This window comes from Sorghum bicolor, chromosome 2 (assembly GCF_000003195.3).
Source record: "Sorghum bicolor cultivar BTx623 chromosome 2, Sorghum_bicolor_NCBIv3, whole genome shotgun sequence".
Lineage (NCBI taxonomy): Eukaryota > Viridiplantae > Streptophyta > Magnoliopsida > Poales > Poaceae > Sorghum > Sorghum bicolor.
In genome coordinates this window covers 67,075,452-67,086,844 of record NC_012871.2, presented here as the reverse complement: position 1 = coordinate 67,086,844, position 11,393 = coordinate 67,075,452, and the positions used below count along the sequence as shown (strand labels likewise).

Here is an 11,393-nt window from a genome sequence, read left to right as displayed (position 1 = left end):
CGAGTCATCTTGGCCCTTCATTAAGTCAGTTTGATCCTGCGGCGCACGTCGATCCCACCGGGCGATAAATAAAGGGGCAGACCCCCCTCCCTGGAGGCATCAAGTCATTTGGAGATCCATTCATCAAGAGCCTTCTCTAGTTCATCAAAGCCACTCTAGTTCATAATTTTAGCCTAGTTAGATTAGAAGTAGAAGAGTTCTAGTTCTTCCGCGGGATCCGGAGCCCTTGGCGTCTGTCTGGAGCGTGGAGTTCGGTATAGCTCTAGTACCTTTCTCTCATTGTATTCAATATTATGATTCAGGCAACATTGTTCTTAATCTCTTATGTATTCTTAATTGCAATAGTCATGGTCTACTTTGATTATATGTCTAGGATAGTTGGTTTGATTTTATTGAATCCATGTAATTGCTCGTATAGCGTTTACCCAATCAGTTGGTGAGTAGATGGTAGACAATATGTAGGCATGGTGTATAGATATCTTGTTTATCTACGAGGGCATCTTGATGTGTCGGGTCGTGTGGTAGTCCGCATAGGTGACAGCTACGTTGGTTCCTCTATAGTCCACCCCCCGTACGTAGGGCAAGCTTGGGCGTGGTCGCAAAGGAGGTGATGGTTGCATCTTAAAATCCTCATTAGCTGATGCCTCTTTACATGTGATTATGATATAGGGTTGACTTAACAATGATTTCTAGATGTAATTGCACTAACTAGAGTTATTCATTGACGTAGTTATACAATTACCTTAGTATTTCTTCCTGAGTTTATCCAATAGCTAGCTATTACTATGACTAGAAGAGCTCTGATATTTATCTATTTATGATGACTGATCACTATTTATTTTTTATCAAGTGACTTATCCCTGTTATGAGTAGGATTCTAGTTATGGTTTATCGTTCACATCAATAGTATATGTTATAGTTATAAGTCCTATTGTTGACGGTCGATAACGTCAATTTTTATTAGAACTTTAAACCCGAAGGAGAACATGAATACACACTAGTATAGAGTTTAAACTAACAATTTCCATGAGTTTTGCATATTCTGTATTTTCCAGGGTTTATTTCACAGAGAGCTGAAAAGAGGGATTCTAGTGCATATTTACCATGAAACTCATCTGCACCGAAAAACATCACGAGAAGACTTAGGAAGGGTCTAGAAGACACCCGAAGGAACGAGAGCCGCGAAGGAGGAAAGGTGGGGCTGGTCGGCCCCACCCTGGGGCCGGTCAGTGCCCTACTTTGCCCGATGTCCGCCACCTTCTGGAGTCTTCCTCCCATGCCTCCTTGGAAGCCAAGCAAAGTATCCCTCCGTCGATTTTAAGTCGGTTTGATCCGACGGTACACACAAGATAAAGACGCGAATTGCTGATGTGGCGGTTCCTTGCCCCCTACTCCACCTCGGTCCATATAATGATGCCCAAGGCTCCCCCAAGAGGCATTCTACACCCCGGTGCTTCATATTCTCTACATAATTAGGGTTAGGGTCCCTCTAGTTGTTCTAGTTCTAGTTCATCTAGTTCTAGTTCATCTAGATGTAGCAATTAGGAGAGACTAGTTCTTCTAGATCTAGTCTTGTTTAGAGACTAGAGAGATTAAGTAGAGGAGTAGAGATTGTGGAGGAGTTCTGGCATGTCGGTGCTTCTTCGTGGCTGTATTCTTCTGGATTCAGTTCCCTCGCCCAGAGCTGCATTCTGAGGTACTTTTGTACTTACCCTTCTGATTTAAGTAAGCAACTTGTTCTTATTTGTTCTTTGGTTCACAACTCATATTGAGTGCTTTGAGCTTGGTCATTACTTGGTTAAAGTAGTATTTCGTAGTGTAGGCGTGGTGCCTAGGCTAGGTTTACTTGTGGATATCCCCTGATCAGCCGGACAGTGGTAGTTCGCGTAGGTAACTTTTTAGCTGCATTGATTCCTCTGTAGTCCACTTCCCGTTGATAGGACTCATAGGCTTATAGGTGCCTGGTAGGAGATTACTTTGATTCTTCTCCTATTCGTGTTACTTGCCCAATAAGACAATATTATACAAAGTTCACCGAAGTCGGAACCAAAGTGCATTAGCTATTTCCTTTTTCTTGATATGATCTAGCCTAATTGTAAGGTTAATTCTATATACTCTGTCATCATCACAACTGTTCCCTATGGATACGATATTTAAAACCTCTAGGTAAAATGTGACACTGGTATCATATATGTGCGCTTGCGGATAATCCTACTTAAATCTATTTAAATGGAGTGTAGTTAATTTATACCAACACATATATATATACCTTCCCTGTGGATACGATATTTAAAACCCCTCGGGTAAAATGTGACATTGGTACGATATCTGTGCGCTTGCAGATAATCTTACTTAAATCTTATTTAAAGGAGTGCAGTTAATTTATACCAACAACGCTGGAGTTTATAATAGAATTTGAATGCCTGACTTTGTGGTACTAGTGAATAAGGACAACAAAAGCTATTCTCTAAGGTTGGAACATTGGTTGATGGTTGGTTCTGAGCTGCATGTTTTTTAAAGCATATATATCATTGTTCTTTTTGTATTTGTTCATTTAAAATATTTGCATGTGTGTACCTATTTGAAAATGACTTTGATCATTGTTTCCATAATTTATAGTTGGCTTCATCTAACAAACTATGGGTTTAAATGCCTTAGCATTCCATGTTGAGGTCATGGTTTTTCCATGATATCTATCATCAATGCATTAGATCCCGCTACCAATTTACCAAATTAAGAATCTAGCCAAGATCAGTCAATAAGCTATTGTCATCCATCCAAACTTGTGAACCATTTATTACATAATATCTATCCAAGAGATCTAAAGTGGTGACTCGTTGCTTTTGATTTATGCATGCTTTCACATTGCATCCAAAAGGATATGGGTATGCTCTAGTTCAACATGGATTTTGTGGAAATAAGAATCTCGCAATTGGTCAAAAGAACTACAAATCATCATGCTAGTAGTATTAGTCATCATTTTTAGTTGTCGATCATTTGTTGTTAGGTGCCTCAAATACACTATTCACCACCTTATTTTGTAGGATGATGTCAGAGTATGTTATACACTTTGAACGTCTTACTTCATGGTACAAGTGAATAGAGGCAAGCACGACTAGTTCTCTAGAACTAGAACATTATTGATAGTTGGTATTGAGCTATAAATTGAGTTTGAATTCTATGATTCTTAGAGCATACATATCAGTATTATTTCTTTATTCTTTGTAATGGCTACTTGTACCAATGTGTTATAGATACCAAAACTTGGTTTTACTTAATAAAGTTTCGATCATCATATATATGATTCCAATCATATTCTAATGTACTAGTAATATTTTCTCTGATAAGAAGAATATTGAGATAATAATGTTGTGAATTGTAGGTGGTTGTTGGATCGTTAAGGAGACAACCTAGAATGATCCATAAGGATTTTCATACACACGATACATATATATAATATGTAGCTTTAGTCACTACAAGGACCCATGGTAAGTTTTAGAGCTCCATTCTAGGATCCCAAGGGTGATTGCTTCTGAACTGGCTCTACCACATCATTAGTGAACCCCATGCACAAGATGACACGAATGCACCAAAGAAGCCAGCCAAGACCGGTGACGAGGACTCATTTGTCGCTATTAATTCACGCACAGTGCATCCATTGGCATATATATGCCACGCCATTGCCAGCACAATGATGATAAATGTACTGCTCATGCTCCTTTTGCTACCATATGGAGAAAGGTACATAAATAAATGTGCATGTACATCCATACGCCACCCTAGCTAGCAACACATCATTTTTGGTTTCGGTTCGATGGTGTGAACTAGCCAACCATTCCAACACGAGACATCCCCCATTCCACCTTTGCCAACACAACGCCAACCATTGGATACATATGTGATGGTCCTAATCATCCTACCGTTGTGCATCACGGTAGGTGCCTTAGAATATTTATTTTCCTCCATTTATACACTGCAAGAGACTTGTGGGCCCCAATGGCTCCAAAATGCCGCGTGCATTGTGCGGCCCCTCCACCTACCAGGCCTCCACCAAGTACATATATTGATGAGAGGCCAGCACCGCTGCGCAACCCACTCCTACTACTACTATTGCTGCAGCCAGGCCAAGAGATATCCTAAACTCTGAAGCTACGAAGGAGGAAAGCAAAAGGCAATAGGACTTTCTTGCTCTTATTTGCTTTCTTCATTCCTCAAGCGTTTGTTGTAAAGAACCATCTTCTCCGATTCCAGGTGCATCTAGTTTCTTTTATCCCTGATCTCTCTCTCTCTCTCTTGTGTATACGTTCCTCATCTGAGCGTTCTCTTGGACCGCTTCTTTGAGTTTGGAATGGGTATAGATTTCTTGGTTTTTTGCATATGTGAATGTGTGCGAACTATTTTGTCATAGCCCTTGCTTTGTTTGGGTGCATAGGCTAAGGGGAATTCTTTGGTTTTGTGTATCCGGATGAACATACTAACTAATTTATCCATCAGTCGATTCTTTTTCAACCTCAATGCTAAAACATTTATTGTGATACTTACTGTCTCTTTCTCACACAACTCTTTTTTTTGTTTTATTCTTTTGGTCCTCTTTGTCTTCTAGATCAGATCTCTTAGAAGACATCAGAACTGAGGCAAACAAATACATAGAGTGTTTGTCATGTCGCCTCTCTATGACTTGGATTGGTCATCGGTCACATGAGAGTAGAGTCCAACGACGGAGGCAGCTACCAACCGCACAACCAATTGCATCAGCAAAAGAGCAAGGAAGCTTGGGATGGTTTAAGCTGGTGTGACCGATCTGTGTTGTTTTCTTCCTATGCCATCCTCCTCATCTGCACCCTTCTTTAGGACTAGTGACATGCAGATGCAGCCACAGGGCTCCTCTCTGGAACAAAACTCTAAAAAGAAGAGGAATCGGCGACCCGGCAATCCAAGTAAGTCCCCTAATCCTAGCTACCACTTGAATGACATGATTGATAAAATATGTCTTGTTATATTCATTGAACATTTTGAAGATTATTTCTTTTCTAGTCTGATCGATGGACCATTTGATACATATGTGCACAGGACCTGATGCGGAGGTGGTCGCGTTATCACCACAGACACTACTAGCAACAAACCGGTTTGTGTGCCCGGTGTGCCAGAAGGGTTTCCAGCGGGACCAAAACCTACAGCTGCACCTGCGCGGCCACAACATGCCATGGAAGCTGAAGCCAAAGAACCCCAAAGAGGCATGTCGTCGCGTGTACCTGTGCCCAGAGCCAACATGTGTGCACCACGACCCATCTCGAGCATTGGGTGACCTCACGGGGATCAAGAAGCACTATAGCCGCAAGCATGGTGAGAAGAATTTGAAGTGTGATAAGTGCAATAAGCGCTACGCCGTGGAGTCTGATTGGAAGGCACACTGCAAGACCTGTGGCACGCGTGAGTATCGCTGCGAATGCGATGCCCTCTTCTCCAGGTCTGTTCCTCTGATCTATTCCCAACCATCGATAGTGATGAAGCTAGAACAATTAGCGGGGTGTTTGTCTTGTGGGTCCATATAATTTTTTATAGGGATGCATATGTCGTGAAATTTTAAAGCCATTAGTTTGATAATTTGGCATGGGTGCATCCTCGCCCCTATTAATAAACTACCTTCTCCCCTGACCATTGGCCTAGCCGGACAACTATTTGCACTGATTCCTCCTATCTCACTTGTGATGTCTCTGCCTGTGTATTCTGGCTTGTTTGTCGTTTCTTACCCCCATTTCTTTATGGGCTCTTTTGCATGATTGTGTCACGATGGATTTGTTGATGAGAGATGATGTGATACTTTAGAGTTTGGGTTGTCAATACTAAAGCTTTGTTTGGCATAGCTCAACATCATCGGTGAATCAATTTTTGTGGCCATAGCTCTATTTTGGTGAGCCATTTGGCAAAATAACTCTGCATGTAGATTTTTTTACACATGCTCTCACAGAATCACTGTAGGACCCATAGGTGTGAGGTTTAGCTATGAAAAGCTATTATTTTCATGTCCATCCCATCTCATTCCTATGCGAGAGCTTAATTTAAGGAGCTTCATCGGGGAAGTTGTACCTGTTTCATAAAAAAACAACTTCACACAGCTCATGACGCTGCTGGTGAAGCAACCAAGTAGGCCTTAAGTAATATGGTGTTTGGTTTGAGGAATGAGGTATTAGAGAGTTCATGATTTTTTTACTCACATTTTTGTTTGGTTTGTAAAATAAAAACACCTCATTCTTGATATGCTAATAGTTAGTATTATTACGAGAAATAAAATCATATTCCACAAAATTTGATAAATAGACTATTAATGCACCACCTCATTCTTTTCTGTGAAATTCAGGCATGCAGTTGGTTTTCATGGCCTAGCTAGTACAACATATCAGTCAAATGTTATGTTTGCAAGGGTCTGCGCTCATTATGTCCCAGCATTGCACCAGTAATTATTCCTCCAGCCAGTACATTTAAGAACAGATAGCATTTGATTCACTATTTAATATAGTAGTTTCCTGCCACTTGTAGATTTTCTGCTCCATAAATAGTAGTAGCTTCATGCCACTTGTAGATTTTCTGCTCCATAAATAAGTAGCTTCCTGCCACTTGTAGATTTTCTGCTCCATAAATAAGTAGCTTCCTGCCACTTGTAGAATTTCCACTCAATAAATAAGTAGACTTCCTTCTAGAAAAAAAAGGGATATCGAGATGTTATTGGTTTAATATTAAGCAGCTTATTTTTATTCACTCAAGATTTTGTATGAAATCTTTAATTAATAAAAATATTATGCTAATAATTGCTAGTTACTACTCGGGTTAAAAAAATATTTGCCACACTTGATTTACACTTTTCAATGTGTATCTTTGACACTAATTATTTTATAAGATCTTCTTAAAATCCTTCGGATTCAAGAGATTTTGCAAGTCTCTTAAATACAAATATACATGATATATAAGGCTAAAAACACGCTCACCCATCCTACTACATGCAACAACGTACTTTCTCCGTCCAAAAAAATATTTTAGTTATAAATCTGAAAAATGAATATGGACAATAGCTATGAATCTGGACAAGGTATTTGTCCAGATTCACAGCTAAAACATCATCTTTTTTTGGATGGATGGTGTATCAATTGAGCAAGCCAACTAGAACCTGCCCAAGCCAATAATTCCCATCAGTAGCTTGCATGCAGGGAGAACCTTTCCATGATTTGAAATAGTAATACAGAGTTCTCATCAACCGTATATTAGATTTTAAATCTGTTTGAAGCATGTTGCCAGGAAAAAATGTACCACTCAAAATGAGGCTATATATTTTTGATGAAGTTTTATTAAACATGTATAGTTCCAACTTCCAAGCAGTCAAAACACAATTGGAACCGCAAAAACTAGAGCTAGTCCAACCAGCAGCAATCAGACCTAACATAGCTGGGAACCAGATCCTATTCCAACCAAACCCAGTTCAAACCAGTCAGAACACAGTTTAAACCACTCAAAAACAAGTTAAATCTAAACCAGCAGCAATCAATTCCAACTAGACTCATTTATAACCAGACAAGGTTCAAACTACTTCCATCTCTAGACCTTTGAAACCAAGTTAGTGGGTTGGCGGGAATTAACTTTGCTAGGAAGTTGTCTGTTGGTTTTGGCTACGGAGGAATTGGTGGGTTGGCTCCGTTATACTGCCTGAGCGCATTATATACTCACTGTCATAAGTCAATTTTTTAAAACTTTAATTAATTTTTTAAAAAAATGCTAAGATATATATAGTATTAAATTAATAACATTAGATTTATTGTAGAATATATTTTTATAAGATACTCATTTTATATCATAAATATTGATGCTCTTTTTTATAAAGTTGGTCAAAGTTAAAAAAATTTGACTGACACGAATTCTAGGAGTTGAAGCTTTCATAGACAGAGTGAGTACGTGTGTAGCTTATCTGCTTATGCATGTATTTTCAAACTAAATGACGCAATAGGTATTGAAGTTCATAGTTTTTAAGGTTTTTGGCCATAAGCGATATGTTTTTTTTTGTCTAGAGAGAATATGTACAATGTAATGTTTTGAACACTAGGTCTTTTCGTTTCATCTCTAAACCATGGGTAGTGAGGAGGATTTTGACTGGTAGAGGATTTAATTCATCTCAATTCTCTCTCAACCCCTTGGTTTGGAGGCAAAACAAACGGGGAAGGCACCAAGAACCACTTGTTATTATAGCATCTTGCATATGGAATTCAGAGTCCTTTTTTTTTGGCTTTTTGCATGATTTTCCCATATAACTACTGTACATCTAATATAATTCTCACTGCCAACTATATATCTTAGCAATTAACATGGTCTATTTTTTTTTTTGTGAACCACGCAATGTTGCCACATGCGTACAGAACAAACAGCATGTAAATTTTTGTAAGCCCAGACCAACAGCCTAAAACAACATCTAATTTTGATTTGAACGAGTCTATCTTGGCATTTTATTTTATATTGATTCATATGTTCTTATTTTTCGTAAAAATAATACTCCCTCCGTCCCTTTTTAATTGTCACTTATGCTTTCCAAACAACAACTGCCGGCAATTATATATTAAAAATATTAATATTTATAATACATAATTAGTATCATTATAAAGATTTTGAATCTAGTTTTTTAATAAATTTATTTGGAGATACAAATGTTGCACGTATTTTCTACAAATAGAGTTAAACTTGCAGCATGTATGCCAACGGCGACAATTAAAAAGAAACAGAGGAGGTATTTACTAGTACATTAGAAGGGTCCGTGCATTCTTGTAGAACTTTAATAACTTCCTAGAACGCCACAACAGCGTATTATATTTGACATTTTTCTACTTTAATTCAAAGATGTATAAACATTTTGCGAGAGAAAAAATATTTCCTAACGCTAACGTCCTAATAATTTCTATTATCATTACAACTGTTGGTAATTTCAAGCTGCACCTTATACTAGTTGTAGTATCTCTAGATTTTGACTCTTCCATCCATGTACCCATGCAGGAAGGACAGCTTCATCACCCACCGCGCTATGTGCGGCACCGCGCTGGCCGCGGATCGTACTAAGACCGCCCAGATGCCGCCGCCGTGCGCCGGCCTCTACGTCGGCAGCGATAGCCTCGGGCTCTCCGGTGGCTTCGCAGATGAAGGCCAGTCCTCTTCAGCAGCAGAAGCCTCGCAGTATGTGTACTCTCTACTTTTAATTAACTATATGTATATTTTTTTTAATGAACTCTAGCTAAGATACTACCATTGCAAAGTTTGGTAAGCTAAAGCTGCATGTACTCTACTCTTAATAAATTATATGTATATATTCGTTGTAATTTCTTTAGATTTTAACTCTACCATCTTTTTCAAAAATTTTAACTCTTCGATGCACACGCATGAACAGGATGCACAGCTTCATCACCCACCGCGCCATCTGCGACGCGCTGGCTCTTAAGAGCGCGCAGATGCCGCCCCTGGGCGCCGGCCTCTACGTCGGCACCGGCAGCAAGAGCCTAGGGCTCTCTGGCACCGCCGCCCAGATGCATGGCTTTGCACACCAAGCCAGCCAGTCCTCTTCAGCAGCAGCAGCTGTGCAGTTTGACCACATCATGCCATCCTCTTCGGGCTCCAGCTCCATGTTCCGCTCTCAGGCGTCGGCCTCCTCGTCATCTTACTTCCTCGGCGGCGGCGCTCCTCCAACCGCCCAGGATTTCTCCGAGGACTGCTCCCAGGGCAGCCACCAGGCCCCCCTGCTCCACGGCAAGGCGCCCTTCCATGGCCTGATGCAACTCCCCGAGCAGCACCACCAGCCGGGGCCGGGCAGCAGCAACAACGCCGCCTTCGCCAATGGTAACAACCTCCTGAACCTTGGCTTCTTCTCAGCTGGCAACAATGGTGGCGGCACGTTCGGCAGCCAGGACGCGCGCCTTGTCATCCAAGACCAGTTCAACGTCACCGGCGGCGGCAGTGGAAGCACCGCAGAGCATGGCAACCTGATGGCGGCGTCCGTCGGAAGCCACCTCAGCGGAGGCTTCCCTTCCCTGTACAACAACTCATCTGCATCGGCCGCCAAGGTCCAGAACTCGGCCACGGCGCTCCTGATGAAGGCGGCTCAGATGGGCTCGACGTCGAGCACCACCACCCACACCGGCTCCAGCTCGCTGCTCCCTGTAGCCTGCTTCACCGGCACCGTCAGCGGCCAGGGGACTAGCAGGGCAGCAGAAGAAGGGATGACTCAGGAGGCACACTTCCATGATCTCATCATGAACTCTCTGCCGTTAATGGGAGGCACTGGCACCGACGGCTTCGCCGGCACTGCAGGAATGGCGGGCGTGGACGACGGCAATCTGAGCACGAGAGACTTCCTCGGCGTCGGCAGGGACGACGACGCGATGGCGCCGACGGCCGGCCTCCCCAACATGGGCGCCCTGGACCCTACCCAGATGAAATGGTTCATGTGATGGATCAGACCGGGAATGAACAACAAGAATAAACGATCATGCACGGGAAAGGTAGCTTTCGCATGCATGGAACGGTAAGCTAGTGAGTGACGATCTCAGAGAGATCGGGTAAACTTAAACTAGTTCTGTTTTCGTGAGTTAATTTCCGTTTTTATATGCTGCCATGATTGATATGGCTAGCAGGGCTGCGTGCAAAGCAGCTAAACTTGTTGGTTTCGTTTTCTCGTTACAATTTCGTGGTGTTTTTAAGTGTGTACTGTTTTGGCTGGAGATGGCGATCTCCCATGATGTCGAGTTCATTATGTAGAGCCGTACCCAGACCAGAATTTAAGCACAATGTTTTGGACCTTTACTGCTTGTTGTCTCGTGTTCTTCTGGATATGCTGTGGTGTTGTTGTTGCATGATGATGTGGTGCTCGTCGTATTTCATGTTGGGTTCTTCTCTGGGTCGTGCTCCTTTCAAAGCTGAAAGGGGCTGGCGGTGCGGAATGCAGAAGCATATATATATATATAGGCAAGATTGTGCTCTTTGCTAGGGACTTGTTTACTTCCAAAAAATTTTGCAAAATAGGAATAGTAGCACTTTGTTTGTATTTGACAAATATTTTCCAATTATGGACTAATTAGGTTCAAAGGATTCGTCTCGTCAATTCCGACCAAACTGTGCAATTAATTTTTATTTTCATCTATATTTAATACTCCATGCATACGTCCAAAGATTCGATCTGACAAGAAATCTGAAAAATTTTGCAAAATTTTTGAGGAACTAAACAAGGCGATCAGGAGTTCAAGGCAGCGCAGGAGGAGCTACATACACCAACCAAAATCTACGTACCGAAGCACGCATCATCAGTGCATATTTATCTTTGAATATGTGTGGCAGCCTCTACTACGTACACTTCTCCAGAATTTCTTTCATTT

The 11,393-nt window shown here is 41.4% G+C and overlaps 1 protein-coding gene across 3 annotated transcripts; it reads left to right on the top strand.

Moving 5' to 3' along the window:
* LOC8077243 (protein indeterminate-domain 9) lies at positions 1,573–10,824 on the top strand. Of its 3 annotated transcripts, none has more exons than XM_021452934.1 (5): positions 1,573–1,696; positions 4,609–4,937; positions 5,071–5,467; positions 9,028–9,204; positions 9,416–10,824. In XM_021452934.1, the coding sequence occupies exons 2-5, from the start codon at positions 4,820–4,822 to the stop codon at positions 10,470–10,472; spliced, it is 1,749 nt and encodes a 582-aa protein (XP_021308609.1). In that variant the 5' UTR covers positions 1,573–1,696; positions 4,609–4,819; the 3' UTR covers positions 10,473–10,824. The 3 variants fall into 3 exon arrangements, with proteins under 3 accessions (XP_021308609.1, XP_002462814.2, XP_021308608.1); XM_002462769.2 differs by lacking the exon at positions 1,573–1,696 and adding an exon at positions 4,088–4,251; XM_021452933.1 differs by lacking the exon at positions 1,573–1,696 and adding an exon at positions 4,088–4,251 and having other exon boundaries at positions 4,604–4,937.